At 40.1% G+C, this 18,944-nt stretch overlaps 1 protein-coding gene across 4 annotated transcripts in view; it reads left to right on the top strand.

The window, feature by feature from the left end:
- Positions 1-18,944, top strand: part of ATP8A1 (ATPase phospholipid transporting 8A1) — a 237,352-nt gene that overhangs the window by 105,199 nt on the left and 113,209 nt on the right. For all 4 annotated transcript variants that reach the window (XM_070045570.1, XM_060299279.1, XM_030881147.2 and 1 more), the window contains 4 exons: positions 1,672-1,721; positions 5,635-5,704; positions 11,287-11,371; positions 16,086-16,225. In XM_070045570.1, the coding sequence (XP_069901671.1) occupies positions 1,672-1,721; positions 5,635-5,704; positions 11,287-11,371; positions 16,086-16,225 (345 nt within the window). The remainder of the gene's footprint in view (positions 1-1,671; positions 1,722-5,634; positions 5,705-11,286; positions 11,372-16,085; positions 16,226-18,944) is intronic.

Genomic DNA, 18,944 nt, shown 5'->3' with positions numbered 1-18,944 from the left:
TTTCTTTTTTCAACAATTACAAGCATTTAACAGTTTAAATAAGCATATGGTTTTTACTGGAATATAAAGTGGTCTTAAGCTGTCATTATAGTTGTTTTGATTATTGCAATGGGAAAGTGATACTTCACCAAAAATTAAATATCAACTTTCAATGTTCTTTTCCAGAGTTTCCCATTCTCCACTAAGGAGAAAAGAACAGCATTTAATTACTGCAACACTTGCATATGGGATGTATACTAGACTGTGCCAGTTCTTTGACAAGAGCTTCAAAATGCAGAATCATAAGGCCAGTCTCCTCCTATGCCACCAAAGAGCAGTATACAGGACCTAAATAATAATCACAAAAACATAACAATTGTACAAGCCATCTTTTTGTTTCAAACATTTTCTTCATTTGCTTCATGAATGCCATTAAAAAGCATATACTGGAGAGTACAGCAATATTGGCAAAGGTATAAAACACTGCAAAAAGTTTTATGCCACCAGGAAGCCACAGTAATCCAGTTCCAATGAGACAACAGAAAATGCCCATAGAAAGCATATGACAAACCACTTCATTCTGGTGTTGAAATGGAGGGAAGAGGCATCCAGGACCTGTCCACCAGCCCCTCACGTCCATCAAGAAACCCAGAGCCTGACACTCCACAGGCAGACATGGATGTTTTCTTTTTGAATTCTCTTTCCTCCAAATTGCTCTTATCTGTTTGTTTTGGGTATCTGTGATCCATGTTAATAGCTGTCCTTGAATATCTATTAATCTTTGGTTTTCTCATGGTTAAGAGTGAAGAACTTGAAAGCTGGTGTGGCAGTTCTGAGCATGAGGGTATTTGTCAACATTGGGCTTCACTGTGGGGTGGTCTGGTGGGATTCCTTTGGGAAGTCGTGGTTGTCTGTACCTTTAGGGCTTCTCTTGGTCTTGTGAATTCCCCAGAGCTTCATTTTCTGATTTCCACCTGGAAAGGTCTGACTGCCAGAAGGTGGGGGCCAAGTGGGTTGGGGTCATTGGGACCTAGCCTCTAGTACAAATATGATAACAGTGCTGTATCTTCAAGTGTGCCAGTCGACTTCTAGATGAAAGAGCCTCTGTTTTACCCTCTATAGAGCAAAGCCTCGGTCTTCTGCCAGTATGCAGGAAGAGCCAGTGCCCAGAGCTGCTTTTCTAGTAGCTCTTTCCCAGTCCTCCCATTTTAGGCCCCTCTCTTTCCTCCCAGTTCTAGAGCTACCTGCTATTCCACTTCCTTCAGCCTCTTAGGGATTATGTGGTACAAATCGGGTTGGTTCTCAGCTTTTCCCATGGCTACTGCAGGCTTTGAAACTTCTTGTATCTGCTAAGGATGCGTTTCTCACTGATCTCTTTTCTGGTTTCCATGTTTTTTGTGCAATTTTCTCTTCTCTTATTTTCCTGCCATTGCAAGTTTCTTTCTGAAGTGTTTTTTTTTTTTTTTTTTCTGTAGTTTTGATGGGGCTTTGGGAAGGATGAAAATTAAATGTGTATGTTCAATCTTCCATCTTAACTTGAAAAGTTAGTAAGTTCAATTAAAGATGATGTATTTCAGAAGGGACAATTTGTTTGTGTTGACATTTTTTACATTAAAATTTCATGACTAGGGTTTATTTCCAAGACGCCAAAGATGCCAACTCTATGTAATCAAGTTTTCCTTTTCTTCATAGCTGGGGCAGGAAGAAAGATACGAATTGCTCAATGTCTTGGAGTTCACCAGGTAAAACATCTGCTCTGTGGTTTGTATGTATGACATAAATTTCCTTCCATTTTTATTTAACTAAATTTATTTATACCAAATATTAAATTAAAATCTTTAGTGCAATTTTTAATTGTCATATCTGTAAGTAAATCATAAACAGCACTCTTCAGAGTCTTGTAAGGCATTACTCCTAGAGGCAATATAAAAATATTTTTGAACGTAACTGTCTGCATTACAACTGTAGGGGGTATAGGACCAAGACAGTGATCTGGAAATATCGTTATACTTAGAGGTGCCAAGATTTATTTAGCATGAAAATGAATCAGAGTCAGGAACCCACCATTCTAATTAAGTGTTCATTATAACATCTAATTGTCTTGGGATACCCATCTCTCTGTTAGGTATAAAACCAGTTCCCATGTAGTAGGCAAGGGCAGAAAGCAAAAGGATTATTTTACTTACTTTATTTCCTAAGGTCAAATAAGAGAGGCCTTCCATTATGGGCAGTGATATCTCTATGAGTTTTGGGCTCTTTATTCCCACATGACTATGTAGTTTCCCAACTAACCTACATTCTTGGGGCAAAATGACCTCAGCTACAGACAAGAGGGTCTTTATAAAGATTGTGTCACCATTCAGGGGACACTTAAAAATATCTTCAGGACGTAATGCTGCTGTTCAAGGAAATAAGTGTCTACTTTTTTTCTTGAACTTTTTCCTACATAAGGCAAGTCTGTACACTAAGAGGCATTTTCTTTTCTGTGCCAACATTTGTTGCTGTCTTGGTTAGGAGTGACCACATGCCAGTGGTTAATATCAAAAGTAATGGGATCTAAATTATTATTTAAACATTGTGGTTTTTTTCACTTGTATGCACTGAAAGGCTCAAAGAAAAATGCATAAGAAGAAGTTGGATGATTAACTGTCATAGAATATTCTCAAAGTGTATCCCCCATCTTTTTTTTTCCACATCAAAGTGACTGTTTTTCCTAAGCCTACTTGTATTATGTCTGTAATATATTATAAATAGTGTATCAGTTAGCATTTGGATATGTTTGTTTACGAACACACACTTAGAAATACTATGTAAGTGGTAAGTGTGTGAAGAAAAATAAAGCAAAGTTAGCAGCTCTTTCAGGATGCTGTGATGGGGGAGGCTTAAGGGTATTAAAATAATCTCTGAAAGACATGAGTGGTTTACACTAGGATGATGGTAGAGAAAATAAAGTGAAGTTGATAGAATGCAGATACCCTTTGCAGGGATGTCAGGGGGCCATTGGTATGAATTGGATGCGGCAGGAGAAAAGAGGGGGAGGGGCTAGGGTTCCTGGCATGAGTGACTGGGTAGATGGAGGTACTGTTTACACAAATGGTGGATACAGGATAGATGCTGAGGCTGAGATGTTTGAATCGTTAAGTTTTAGATGCCAGTGAGATATATATACATAGAGATGTCAGGTAGGCAACTGGTTATAGAGGCCTGACACATAGAAGCCTATGGCTGAAATATAAATTTGGTAGTCATTGGCCTGTAAATGGTATTTAAAAGCCATGAACATGAGTTGGATCTCCTGGATATAAAATAATAATAGAGTAAGGGAAACAAAAAAGGCTGAAGATTGAACTACGAGTAACTCTAAGGGTTGATTAGCAAAGAGGAATTAGCAAAAGAGACTGCTCTGTGATTAGAGAAAGAGAGTGTAAGAGCATAAAGCCAAGGGAAGAGGATAATTTCCAGGAGGGAGTGGTCATCTGTGTCAGAGACTGCTGCAAAGTTAGGTAAGACAAAGCTGAAAGTAGTTGTTGGACTTAGAGATTCAACAGCTGGTGGAAAGAGAAACAAGATGGGAGTGACTGGGGAATGAGTGGGAACTGTGGATGGCAACTGTTTTGAGAAGTTGAGCTGTGAAGGGGAGTAGAGCGTTGAAAAGGGATGCGTGTGGCTCAGCGGGGAGGGTTGTTTGGGATGAATTTCTCAGGAGAGAGACTAGAACTGTTTCAGTACTGATGAGAAGGATCCATTCCAGGAGGAGAAGATGCAAGTTCAGGGGAGAGCAGCACAGCTTTAGGAGTGAGATGACCAGGAACGCAGGGTGAGAGAAGATTCACAGCGCATGTGAAAGGAAGGTCTCTGATACGAAAGGAAGTGTTCCTTCCATGGTAACAAGAAACAAGACAGAGGATGGTCCACAGTGGATAAATGTGCAGGTTTTAATGGCAGAAAGAATAGGGATTTCTTGTTGGAGGCTTCCGTCAAGGTGACTGCAAAAATTCTGAGGGTCAGGAATGACAAGGGCACATTGGAGACTTGAGGAATGGAGAGGTGCTTATAGTCCTGTGGGGAGACAGAGAGCAAGCAAGCTTATTAGAGAAATGTAGATGACGAGGCAGCATGGAGCACCCAGTGACGTTGGGACCATGTGTTTACTAATCTCTGGCTGGGTGACTTTTCTCCAGCAATGTCCACTTACCCTGATGGACCACAGAAAGGGTTCCTATTCACCCAAGATGTGGGAGTTTTGCCAGGAGAAGGAAAGAGCAAGAAAGTTGATGAGTTTGGGACCATGCCATCAAAGCTGCATTAAGAGAGACATGAATCATGAAGGGCTGAGATAGAATACCTGGATGTGATTACAAAAAGGCGCCCAATTAAATGTAGTCCTAAAGCACAGGAATGAAGATCAGAGATATTAATACAGTGGGGATTAGAGATGGAGAAAGAGAGAACTAAATACTCCTAGACATTTCTGAAGGAAACTCCAGCTGTATGCTATGACATCAAATCTAACTGCTATATTGCACTCATCTCAGTTTTTTAGCCACAGAACGTTATAAGGTAACACAAATAGACACAGACACTTGAGAAGTCTTTTTTACCCCTGGTTTCTGGAGAGAATATGCTTATACACAATTAGTTCCAAGTGAGGCTTATCCTGTGCAATGCCATACCTGTTTACTCTGTTCACTGTTACTTGCAATCTCTTTGCTAATGCATTAAAAGATGTTGTATGTTTGACTAACAATTTTTATCTGTCTGTACTGCCAACATAATGTTAAATTGTTTGTGCTCATTAACTAGAATTTGCAAGATAAATTAGGTTTTTTACATGATGCCAGTGGTTTGCTAGTAATCATTGAAAAATGATAGTCATGAAGGCTTAAGTGGGTTTTTAAAGTTCTAGTGTTTGCCTTTATGTGTGATTGGATGTGTACTTAAAATTGACTTTCTGTTTGAATAAAAAAAAAAAATCCCACAAGGACTCAGAGGCAAAAAATACACAAATCAATTTTCATTGCAAAGTAAAGGAGCTGTTACAGTGGAGGATTCCTGGACTGAATGTCAATATTATGACATAGTATGAGAGTGTTTCGTGTTTGGTAATTGCAATCATTGTTGCTTTTGTTGTGGTCATCCACTTATAATGCTTGGTGTCAGTTTATTTCTCTCTTGTAAAAATAAAATACAGTGTGTGTGTGAAAAAAAAAAGTTCATATAGACAAAAAAAGATAATTTCTTTGAAGTACGGTAAATCAGCCATGTTTGAATATCAAAAAAATTGATTATCGTTTCTCTTTTTAATAATTCATAGAAAAAGATACTGGCTTAAATATTTTTTAAATCTGAAAACATTGAACTAGAACTCTCCTTTATCCTGGTGGATACTAACTCTTGCAGGTTTCTAGGAAGCTATTTTGTAAATTATTCCTCTAGGGAAGCAGATGGTACCCTGGTGCCTTAAAAAACATAATGTAACTTTCAAAGGACTCAGCTATACACCCAGGGGATGGTTTGTGTATGTGGAAGGATCGGCCTCATAATTTGGTCAAATTTATTTTTTCACTGGGAGTATTAAAATATGTGAGACGTGACAAACAAATAGGTGTATCTTCTCGCTACGCTGACACATTGTGGAAAACCTCTTTCTTTCAGTGCTAGAAAAAGAATGTCAGTGATTGTTCGCACTCCATCCGGGAAGTTACGACTTTACTGCAAAGGAGCCGTAAGTTTTTATTTTTGTCTTTTACAGTTTTGATTTACGATGGTTTATAATGGATACGTTAAGCATTCTGCTACGGAAATGTAACACAGATGTTTAGCCTGAAGCTGCTGACGTCCACTTTGGGTAGTGTTTTATAGTAATAGTGTTCAGCCTCTTCTGGTGAAATATGGAATTCCTTCTGGGTAAATTTGGTGCTTTGAAAAAGTTTGGCCTGGGTTATTTATATAATTCAATGTTTGGTACATAATATTTGAGGTTTGTTGTTTAGAAATATGTTAGAAGCCAGTTAAATACGGAAAATATTTTAAAATTGAATTAGAGATGTAGTGACCTATACCAGTTTGAATTTAATTTTTTAAAGGCCGTAGAAATGGGGGAAAAAATGGATCACAATTACTGCTATAATTTCTTCATGTGGAGATTACTATTTGTATTGTATTTGCATTGGTTTAATTATAACAGAATTTCTAACTATTGGTTGGCTATGGTATATGGGTAGGTTATATTGATAAAATAGTCATTCTAACTGAATTTTTCTAGTTGAAATATGTCTACACTCATGGAAATATAAGAAATCTACTGCCCAGGGCCTTTTCTTTCTAATTCTTAAAATTAGTTAATATTTCCCTTTTGAATTATCCTTTCCAGGTACCTAGTATAGTTGGAGTAGTCAGGTAACTTACTAACTTGGAACTTTCCAATTTCAACTATAATCACCAATCTTGCTTTATTACATAGAACTTGGAAACTGAACTTACCAAGAAACCCAAGCTTATTATTTGAATTCCTGTTGAGAATGTTTTTCAGTGCCTTGGTTTTAAAGCATTGAAATGTAATTTTTGAATGCTTGGTTTTAAAGAATTTTGGTAGAATTATTTCATGGTGTCTCGTGAATGTAGTTTTAGAATTCCTTTGGTTGTTGATTCAAACATCTAACATTTGTTTGCTGCGTGCATTTTATCTACTAGACTTCCAGCTGGATTTGGGGGTTAGGAAGATAAGACTCAAAACTTGTCAGGAGCTTAAGACTACTCAGGGAAATATATATAAAGAGAAGATTAGGATACAATATTAAAATATATTGTAAAGATCTTCCACCTCCCAGTGGTAATACATTAAGTGATAAAGTAATAAAGAGAGCCCTTAAGACCTCCCACTTTAAACAGTTTGTATGTGTCCAGTTTAACTACACCCAGTCCACATCCTCTTTTCTTAGTTTTGAGTAATCCAGCTAGAAACTTTGTTTGGGGCATTAAAGCACTGAATAAAAAATAAAAACATTGGACTTCTTTTTTGAATAATCATGAAGATAGTTTGCATACATTAACTTGCTTATTGCCGCTCCCAAATTAGCTATGATATGTGGTTGAATACTAAAAAAGCATAAACATGTAAAACAGCAAGGTTTATTTGAGAACTATGTGCAGTTTGGCAGGGAATAGCAGAATGTGAGGTTAGAAAGGTGAGCATGGGTTAAGTCATGGGTTTTTCATGCTCGAGAACTTGTTCTTTCTTTCTGGATCATTCTGATGCCATTTAGAAGGTGATTTAAAGCAGAAAAGAGATGTATAGAGAGTTAGCAGTTGAAGCTGTTGACTACAGTCCAAGAAAAAGTTGATAAGGATCAAAACCTTATAACAGACAATTGCAGAGAGGATTAAGAGGACAGAGATTTAGGACTTAGTAATTGATTACATGTGGGTGATGAGGGAAAAGATGATCTAGGATTATCAGATTTCTGTTTAGCTAACTAAATAGACTAAGTGATACCACTTACTAAGATAAAGAGTTGGGAGCTACATCTGGGCCATAAGAGCAAAGATACCTGCATTTCACAGGGGAAGATATATGGGGTGCTGATATAGGAGTTAAAAGTGTAGCTGGAAACTAAAAGCAGGGGATTGATGAGATCTCATATGGAGAAAATAATGCATGAAAAGAGAGGAGGGCTAAATGTGAAAAGTAGAGGATTCAGGAAGGACATTGAAATTTGGAGGAAAGCCTGAGGAGCCCGTTGATTCCTTGGCAGAGTGAATAATCAACAGGGACAAGTGCAACAGAATACCTTAGTAATGAAAGCCAATTAAGAAGTCTTCAGGGGCTTCGCTGGTGGCGCAGTGGTTGAGAATCTGCCTGCCAATGCAGGGGACACGGGTTCGAGCCCTGGTCTGGGAAGATCCCACATGCCGCGGAGCAACTAGGCCCGCAAGCCACAACTACTGAGCCTGCGCGTCTGGAGCTTGTGCTCCACAATAGGAGAGGCCGCGACAGTGAGAGGCCCACGCACCACGATGAAGAGTGGCCCCCGCTCACCGCAACTAGAGAAAGCCCTTGCACAGAAATGAAGACCCAACACAGCCAAAAATAAATATAAATAAATAAAAATTTAAAAAAAGAAGTCTTCAAGAATATTTTCCAGTCAACATGGTATTATCTGTTCATAGTTTGATGCACCTCCTTTATTCCAAAATCATAGCAGTGATGGATATAGTATAAAGAGAAAACAGAGGTAGACCAAAATAGGTATAGAAAATCAAGGTGGTACACTGAACTGAAGTCTTGAGCTGAGATGGGTAGGAGTCCCAGGCCCTGGGTTGGTAATCAGGGAGCAATGTCTAGAGTTTGGTTTCTGTGGGACAATGGGCACAAATAGTACTTTCTGTAAAATGCAGATAGGAGCCAGCCTCCCCTCTTTAAAACCTAAGATAGTGGTAAACTTCCTAACCAGGAGAAGAGCTGAGGAAAGCTCATTCAAGCCCCTACTGGAAAGTACAGAAAACCACTAGATTGAAATGCATGTGAAGAAGGAAAGAGCAAGAACAAAACTTGGAGACACATGAGGAAATCTCATGTCGAAGAGAGAACAAACATGTAAACAACTGGAGCATAAACTCACCCCAGATGAAATCATTTGTGTAAACTGTTCTGACAGAGGATGTTTAGAGCTCAACATGATAAAGAAATTACAGTTATTTTTAATCAAAAAGAAATTTGGGGGAGAGGGGAGAATAGGTTACATGTAAGATAAATTAGAAATCATAAATAAATTTAAGAAAAAAACATCAACAAATGAAATAAGCTCTAGATAGAGTTGGAGGGGTGAGGATGGAGTTAGTGAATTGGAAGATAGTATTTGAAGAGTTCATTTAAAATATCACACAAAGAAATGGGGCGTGTGTGTGTGTGTGTGTGTGTGTGTGTGTGTGTGTGTGTGTGTGTATGACTTATTTTTCTTGCTTTTTTCCAGATTTTCAGTAATTGGGTTGTCTTGCTTTGTTAATTTTTAAGTGAAAAAGAAGGAAAAGTACACAATACACAAGTTGTGTCTGCAGTAGTAGCCAATTTAGGGAAAGTTACATTTACACAAATAAAAATTTAATTTATTCAAGAAAATAATCCTACTCCAATATTTATATTCAAGAGAGAAATTAGAAACTTGAGTAATACACTTAATGCTTTAGGGACCTTAAAGTGAGTGCAAATTTTCAAATTAAGTGCCCCCTAAATAAAATTCTGTGCCATATGCAAAAAAGACCACATCTAAAATTAGTTATTTCTAGCCATTCACCACCACGGCAGAGGCAAAGTGCAGATAATTCTGAATGGCACACATAAACACAGTAAATGTTTGTCTGTATTTAAATATAGATGTGTATAATGTCTTTAGCAAATATTCCAGCCCCAGCTTCATGCAGCAGATCAATCTCAACTTGGTGTTTAGCTGGACAACAAGGGCAGATTCCTTGATGATTAGTAACTGGCTAATTTATAGCAAGATTATCTGCATGACATCAGTATAAATTACAGTGCTTAGCTAAGTAATTATATAAGACCTTTTTTTTTCCTACTTGATACTTTATTATTATTGATTCTTAAATTTCATTGTGTAGCTCTTCTTTATTTGGCTTTACTGTATAATGTGGTATTCCATATAAGTGAAATTTGGGGATAACTGAGGATTACATCAGTGCTTGATTCATTTCACACATATTTTTTGAATTCTTGCCATGTGCAAGGCACTGTAGGTGAGGGACAGAGCAGCACTGGAACTTCAGACTAAAAGATGAACAGGAAAACAATGCTTTGTATGAAAATTTACCGAAGACAATTTCTTAGCCATGAAGCCTAGGCTCTTCACATAAGTGACTGTAATCTGACAGTGCATGCCACTCCAGCAGCATCACCCCACCATGATTTTCCACTTTTACCTTGCCAAGGGCTAAGACACCAGATACGTAAATCCATTTAGGGTGATCATCAGTTTCTTCCACTAGAATGCTTAACTACATTGCAGAATTTAATCTCCCTAGCTTTATTACGTATCACTTTTGTTTTCATGACCTTAATTTTTTTAAAGATTTTCTTAATTTTAAAATGGCCTATTTTAATTTCATGGAAAATTTCATTAGCCTCTCAAAAAACTAGTTTGTAAGTTATACCTTTCGTTCTCAGAAAGGAGCCATGAGGGGAAATTATCATTTCCTTTTGCTTTGCCCCTCTTCCCATTCCACCACTGAAAAATGAAGAGAAATTCATAATCGGAGCCTGGAATATTCCATCTGTTCTGAGGTCACTAAGTTCTGTTTCTCTCAAGGGTTCTAAATCATACTCCATTAGTCTGCTTCCAAATCTCAGCCCTGAGACTGGAGACCCCAAAATGAGTAATGCCACTGAGAAAGTAATTGCAGGTAAATGATTTATTTTTTCCTGGTCTAATAAAACCATGAAGGCCAAATACTAAAATTCCTAAAACATTAAACCCAAGCTGAAGAACAACTAAAGGAACAATAGGCAATTTATAAAGGGACAAGAATTAGAGAAGCGTACTGATGCTTAAAGTTAAAGCTGAAAGGGACTTTAAAGATAATCCGGTAATTTAATTTTACAGACTAAATAAATTGAGCCTTAAAGCTAAAGTAACACAATGAGAAATATTCATCTGTAAGGCAATGCTAGGCTTGTCCAAGATCCTCCCTGCTCTACCCACCAGCCCACTCCGTGAATTTAGACCTGTGTTTCTCAGAGTTTGTTCTTTTGTGAGCACCAATCCCATGAAGATGCCCTAACCTCTAAGAGGTTCAGTAGTAAGTTTGGGGCATATACCATACCGCCCCCTTGGAACCACCATGCGCATTAGCGTTTTAAAGGCTCTAAGAAGTATTGCAGCAGGGCAAGCTCTTTCGCTTTGTTTACTCCAGCATTTTCCAAACTCTTTGAGTCCTGGACCATTCTTCCTTATAGCACCTGTGAACACTGCATTGTTCTGCAAAATCTTCAGGGGTTGGGGGAGATACTGCAGCACATCACAGGTAGGCGAAGTATTGATAGAATATGAGGTTTTGAACATTGCAGTAATTATGGATTTATTCAGAAAGGAGAAAGATGAAAATATAGGACCAGAACCTTATTTCTTAGTGTCATAAGGGAAACAGTGTTATTAGGGAAAAATATTTTGTACTTCAACACTAATGCTAAAAGTGATTTTTTTAATACTCATTTGCTGCTAATAATGTTGCCAACATCAACTTTATTAAACTCAGAATTCTTAGTTTAAGTGTGTATACCTTCTGTTCGTTTTCCAGGACACTGTAATTTATGACCGACTAGCAGAGACTTCAAAATACAAAGAAATTACCCTAAAACATTTAGAGCAGTTTGCTACAGAAGGTGAGTGTAATATGGCAATAAAGCATGATTAAAATAAAATGAAATCATGTACTACCAATATATTACAGTATCATTCTTATTATTTTACTTAGAGATTCCTAAAGTAAGATGAAAATAAATGTTGATAATTTAGATTATACTCTATGCTGTCCCCACCCATTTATTTTATTTTGCTCTCCTGTATTTATTAAAATTCTGAGAGACTTTGCCCCCACGTTTTAGGGGATGTAGGGCCTATAAATCTGTTTGCTTTTTAGAATAAATACTGTTTACAGGTGTTTTTTTTTCCAGCATTTCAGACTTTCTTCAAACACACAAATGGTAACAAAGGGCACCCACAAGTGACAGGCATGGTCCCTAAGGCCTGGCTCAAAGGCCATGCTGGAGGGTGTGAGGGACTTCTCAGCCCTACTCCCTCAGCAGCTCTGTCCCTTCCTACTCTACACCTCACAGGCACCTCTGAGATCAGTTAAAAGTGCGCAGAGGGCTTCCCTGGTGGCACAGTGGTTGAGAGTCCGCCTGCCGATGCGGGGACACGGGTTCGTGCCCCGGTCTGGGAAGATCCCACATGCTGCGGAGCGGCTGAGCCCGTGAGCCATGGCCGCTGAGCCTGCGCGTCCGGAACCTGTGCTCCGCAACGAGAGAGGCCACAACAGTGAGAGGCCCGCGTACCGCAAAAAAAAAAAAAAAAGTGCACAGAAACTAAGTTACTGTAGAGGAAGTTGGGCCCTGCCTCGCTGGCAAGAAAGAGGAGCAGGTTCTGAGGAAAAGATGGAAGCGGGCTACTGGGTCACCACTCAGGAGATGCCAGGCTGCTCCCTGGTCTGGCCTGCGTCACCCACAGCCTTGGACCTGGGCAGAGAAGGAAGCAAGGAGACACTCCCAACATGGCAGCCCTGGGCAGCTAGAGAGTGTGGGTCACTGGTCATGTGATACCCCAAAGCCAATGACCAGACCTCTCTCTGTTTACAGTTTAAATGCTTTATAGCTCAAGCAATGCAGAAGGAAAGAAACAAGAGTCGAAGAACTGGGTATTCTAATCTAAGAAAGAGGAGAAGAAATAAATAAATCTCTGTAACTCTTAAAATAGTTATTCAACTTAATGTCAACTCAGAACTTTTTATTAAGCTCCTACCACCTGCCAGGCTCTGTGTGAGACCTGAGAATCCATGGCAAACATGCTTAGTTCTATCTCTGTTCTACTGAAATGTAGTCTAGGGAGATGATCTAGATGAGATTAAAGGAAGTGAGAGTTGGTACACATTAGGGTCAGTTCCTACAGGAATTTATAGAATCTTATCTCTAAACTTAACAAAAGTGGCCAGCGCCGTATCTGAATCTCCCATCCAAGTTTTCACTTTTGTCTGCATCTGCTGGAACTGTTGCCAGTGGCACTGAGCCTGACCTCTGATCCAATCCTTTTCCTCTTAATCCAAGCTACAGAAAGTTAGGAATGTTTTTAAAAGCACTAAGCTTTGAAAAGCAGGAACATGACGAACCTTCTCCCATTTCTCCTCCAAAAATGGAAGAGCATGAAGACCCACACGTCTGTAGTTCAGATTCCATGAGGCGCAACTTCAGAGGGGCTTGGCAGGTACAACCTACCCAGCACACAGCACAGGTTCCTTTTTTGAGGAGGGTTAGGGGAGCATCTTTCTCCTCTCTGGTTGTGGTGTTAAAGATAGTCCAGCTCCTAGACACATTCCAGTTGGCTTGGCCTCCACCTCCACCCCTTTCTGTCTGGCCCTAGGTGAGCAGCACTTGTGCACCATGGCTACCCCAGAGTAAGTTTCCAGCCAGGCTTCCGGAAGAGAAAAACATGTCCTAATATGGCCCAAAGATTTAAGTTCTACTCGAAATGATCTGGTATTGGACAACCCTACTCCTTTCTTGGAAGATGGTGTCCTCTGGCCACTTTATGTCCTATCTTCTTTGCTGCTTTTTTTTTTTTTTTGGCTGTGTTGGGTCTTCACTGCTATGCGTGGCCCTCTCTAGTTGTGGTGAGCGGGGGCCACCCTTCACTGCGGTGAGCAGGCTTCTTATTGTGGTGGGTTCTCTTGTTGCCAAGCACGGGCTCTAGGCATGCGGGCTTCAGTAGTTGTGGCACACGGGCTCTAGAGCACAAGCTCAATAGTTGTGGCACATGGGCCCAGCTGCTCCACGGCATGTGGGATCCTCCCAGACCAGGGCTCGAACCCGTGTCCCCTGCATTGGCAGGTGGATTTTTTTTTTTTAACATCTTTTATTGGAGTATAACTGCTTTACAATGGTGTGTTAGTTTCTGTTTTATAACAAAGTGAATCAGCTATACATATACATATATCCCCATATCTCCTCCCTCTTGCATCTCCCTCCCACCCTCCCTATCCCACCCCTCTAGGTGGTCACAAAGCACCGAGCTGATCTCCCTGTGCTATGCAGCTGCTTCCCACTAGCTATCTATTTTACATTTGGTAGTGTATATATGTCCATGCCACTCTGTCACTTGGTCCAAGCTTACCTTTCCCCCTCCCTGTGTCCTCAAGTCCATTTTCTTTGTCTGCGTCTTTATTCCTGTCCTGCCCCTAGGTTCTTCAGAACAATTTTTTTTTTTAGATTCCATATATATGTGCTAGCATACGGTATTTGTTTTTCTCTTTCTGACTTACTTCACTCTGTATGACAGAGTCTAGGTCCATCCACCTCACTACAAATAACTCAATTTCATTTCTTTTTATGGGTGAGTAATATTCCATTGTATATATATGCCCCATCTTCTTTATCCATTCATCTGTCGATGGACACTTAGGTTGCTTCCATGTCCTGGCTATTGTAAATAGAGCTGCAATGAACATTGTGGTACATGACTCTTTTTGATGGCAGGCAGATTCTTAACCACTGTGCCACCAGGGAAGCCCCTCTTCTTTGCTTCTTTTTCTGACATGGTCCCAGCCATATTTTATTTGACTTGAGATCACTAGCACCTAATTATCTGAGAGCTAAATGACCTTGAGCGAGGACATTGTCTTCTTGGGAACCTAGTTAACTGCATTTATCATGGCTGGTAAATGCTTCTGCCTCTTCCTTGTTCCAGCTCATCAACTTTTTTCTGGCTGAGGGTAGCCTCCAAGTGAGTTATAAAATTGACAGGCATTGAACACTAGAAACAGGTCACTTCAAACATCAGCTGGGGGGCTTCCCTGGTGGCGCAGTGGTTGAGAGTCCGCCTGCCGATGCAGGCGACACAGGTTCGTGCCCCGGTCCGGGAAGATCCCACATGCCGCGGAGTGGCTGGGCCCGTGAGCCATGGCCGCTGAGCCTGCGCATCTGGAGCCTGTGCTCCGCAATGGGAGAGAGTCACTGTCCCTCAGTTTTTTAGACTCTTTATACTACAGATTCACAGTGGTAAAAGAGCAGTAGTAAATACAACCATATATCCCAGTTAGAGGAAGGTGGCTCTCCCAGTAGACCCCATTGGGGTCCCTCTCTTCCTTACTTCATAAGCGTCTGTGAAGCCACTGTGTTCAGCACTGGAGTTACAGGTATGAAGAACTCCGGGACCCTGCCCTTCAGGAGCTTCAAGCTAATGTAGGAGATCACAAGGAAAATAATACGAAACATTGTCATTCATACCACAGGAGTGTTGGGGATTTCTGCCTTTGGGGTCTGGGTGAGAGGAGGATGCTTCAAAGAGATGGTTTTAAGAACTGAGTCTTAAAGTAGATGCAAGGCAGGCAGCAGAGGGGGATAGAGAAAGGGTGGAATGGAGAAAAAAATGACCAGTTTGTGCAAAGACCCTACCATGGGAAGTGAATGGCAGAGAATGAGGTGGAAGGCAATTGATATGTGGTGACTGAGCCAGACTCTGAGGTTTGGACTTCATCCTGGGGAACGATTAAAAGACTTCAAGCAAAGGAATAACCTGATGAGATTCATTCAGATTTTAGACAAGTTACTCGAGGCATGGAGGGTGGATTGAAAGAGCTGGGGAATTGGACACTAAGGTTCCACTGAACTTGAATCAGATTTCAACATATTGTTTGAACTGAGTCAGTGTTTTCGAAATGAGACTTCGTTAAATAAAAATGGAAGTGTCGATCCAAATTGAAACCACTTCTTTCACCCCAAAATGAAACTTCATGCTGTTTGCAGACACCCCTTACCCACACTCCAACCCCCCAGGAAAATTAACCTACTATTTGTCACTATAAATTTACCTTTTCTGGACTTGTAATGAAATTCTACAGCATGTGATCTTCTGTGTCTGGCTTCTTCCACTTAACATAATGGTTTTGGAGGTCATCTGTGCTGCAGTGTGCATCACTACTCCATTCCTTTTCATTGTTCAAGAGTATTCTGTTGTATGGATACACCAGTTTTTGTTTATCTGTTCACCAGTTGATGGACATTTGGACTGTTTCCTTTTGGGGGCTGGTGTGAATGGTGCTGCTAATGAACATTTACCTACAAGTCCTTGTGTGGATGTATGATTTCATTTCTCTTAGGTAGATAGCTGGGAGTGAAATTGCTGGGTCATATATTTATGTTTAACATTTCTAGAAAGTACCAAACTGCTTTGCAGAGTGGCTGCAGCATCATTCTACCTAACTATAAATTTCCTGAGCACCAGATAAATATCACTGTGCTATGGGGGAAAAAAAATAAGGAAGTGTCAGACTTCTGAACAAAATCTTATTTGATGTTGTGGTTGGGGGTGTATGCTCCCTTTTTTCAGGGTTGAGAACTTTGTGTTTTGCCGTGGCTGAGATTTCAGAGAGCGACTTTCAGGAGTGGCGAACGGTCTATCACCGGGCGTCCACGTCCGTGCAGAACAGGCTGCTCAAACTGGAAGAGAGCTACGAGTTAATTGAAAAGGTACGTGGAAGACTGTTTTGCCCGTAAGGAAAGTTTGGTTTCCAGAAAACTTGTCTTAATTCAAGGGGCCAATAAAATTAAAATCAAAATATCTTGACACACCACTAAACTGTTGAATCTCCTCCGGTCTAAGCACTGACAGCTCTTAAAGTTTTTGCTGAAAAGTCTCTGGAATTGCTTTATATAGATCTGGGCTCTTTTCACAATTTTGGATCAAATTTAGTCTCATCTAGCAGTACCTTTGCCAAAATCTTCCATTGCATCAGCATTGCTGAAGGTGTGCATGCCTCCTGCTCACACGCAGACATGCACACAAACTGCACACACATGCATGTGTGTATATAGTTAATGAAGGCATATAATGTGTAATACAAAGTAATATAATAAATATACAGCTTGTGTGACTCCATAGCCAATCATATAGAATGTGTAAGTGAACAACCCAGTGCTTATACCTGGCCTGTCATTGTTCACTTAGATACATCCATCATTTCTGCCACAACTATAAATATCCTCATTTTACCGACAAAGAAACCAAGGCTATTCAGCCAAAAAAGTGATGGATACACTATGATTGATGCTGCATAAATAGCAAGAAATCTCGCTTCCTAAATTAAAACTAGCAGACATTTTTATGTTGTACTTACCGTGTGCCACGTGCTGTTTGTAGCACTTGAATCTATTAACCCAGCGGTCCCCAACCTTTTTGGCACCGGGGACCAGTTTCATGGAAGACAATTTTTCTACAGACCAGGGAGGGAGGATGGTTGCGGGATGATTCAAGCACATTACATTTATTGTACACTTTATTTCTATTATTATTACATTGTGATATATAATGAAATAATTATACGACTCACCATAATGCTGCCAGGAGGCGGAGCTCAGGCGGTAACGCGATTGATGGGGAGCGGCTGTAAACAGATGAAGCTTCGCTCGCTCTCCCGCTGCTCACCTCTTGCTGTGGGCCAGGTTCCTAACAGGCCACGGACCTATAGTGGTCCATGGCCCGGGGGTTGGGGACCCCTGTATTAAATTATTTAATCTTCATAGCATCCCTTTGAGGTAGGTAGTGTTAATTATCCCTGCTGTGCAGATGAAGAAATCAGGGTACCAGAGAGGTTAAGTAATTTTACAGATTACTCGGCTCATAGAGGGTGAACCAGAATTCTCACTCTGGCTCCAGAGTTCATACTCTTAGCCACTCGAGTATCTTCATTCTGACTTCCTCATTACATAATTCCTTCAACTATACTCATGTTTATAAGGCATAGACTCAAGCTTGCTTCAAGTTGATCTTGCCTTCAGATGAGTGACGACTGACATGTTTTTTCTTCGTCTCTCTCAATGTACTTCCTGTCTTGGATGGTAGCCAGCACCATGCCTGTCTCCCTGGACCCTTCCCTCCTTCCTGTCCCCGCATGCCGCCCACTCTGTGTAATACCGGCAGTGGCATGGTACAGCTGGAGGTGGTTTTCTCTGGTATGCAGTTGCCACTTGTGACTCTACTGTTCCCCTGTCTTCTCAGTGGATTGAGATCACTTTAGAAGCTAGTTTGTGTCTCATCTCTCCCTTATATTTGAACCTATTTTGTATCCTCCTTATTTCTCAGAAGACTTGTGATAGCATGTATGGAACCCTCCAACTCGATAAATCCCACCACCGCCACCAATTTTAGATGTGCACACACAGCAGGAGACTTGTTATTAATTTATTGAATTTCTCTCTCCCTTTTTTTTCTAATATCCTTATATATGGTTATGTCTTTGGAATATTAGTGAAATAAAGTAATTTTTTATTTATGAGACCATGACTATAATCTCTTTCAATATCTCCAACCAAAGTCCCATATTGTCTTAAAGTACTAATGGTATTGATTCTTAATCTTTGGCTTTTCTTGCTCTTTTGAGAAGTTAAAAAAAAAAAACTGTTTGGAAAGGATTCCTTTTCTCCTGTCTCCTTTCCTACACAGCCTGAATATAATGTAGCCTTTTCCCCTGTGGCAATGGTAGAATTAATATATAATAACTGAATAAAAATATTTTAAGTGGATTCTAACCATTAAATTTTGTTTCAACTTGAAGTGCACTGTAGCAGATTCTGGAGTTCAATGTTTAATGTGCCTAACATTTTTACTGTGAATGTCCTAGAGTTTATAGATTCGATTTTATAGGTTTAACAGTTGTGTGTGTGTGTGTGTGTGTGTTTAATATGTCATTAAATTTTGACTTCGCTCTTTTAACTAAAACAGATGTTCAACCTTTCTTCCAGCAGATGGCGATCGCGAGTCACATTGAAATTTAAGTTGCCTGGGGAACTCCATTACATGTATTTATATATTTTTAGTTTACAGATAGAGAAGCCTCCCTTATGACTGTCTCTCACCTAAAATAAATGAAAAAGGGAATTTATAGCTAATCCCTCTTTACTTCATGATAAGCCATGCTCTCTGTTATTGAAAAATCAGAAAGGTGAAGAGATGGGTTCCCATGGTCAGCCAGCTTGTTCCATATAAGGACTGATTTTCTAAATCCCCTGAAACCATCGTTTCTTTCAGTAATTAACTTAGGTAACTTTCATTAAGCGGTTAATGGTTGCTAGGTATCAGGGATGCACAACCAATTAAGGAACACTCAGTGTGGCCCTCTGAGTGTCATGGTCTGAACCAGTTCCTCCAGGAAAGCCAGAGGAGTGACCCACAAACTTGGGCCATAGCAAG

The sequence above is a fragment of the Globicephala melas genome, chromosome 5 (genome assembly GCF_963455315.2).
Source record: "Globicephala melas chromosome 5, mGloMel1.2, whole genome shotgun sequence".
Lineage (NCBI taxonomy): Eukaryota > Metazoa > Chordata > Mammalia > Artiodactyla > Delphinidae > Globicephala > Globicephala melas.
Note: the sequence above shows the minus strand (reverse complement) of the source record. Positions and strands in the feature narration are given on the sequence as shown.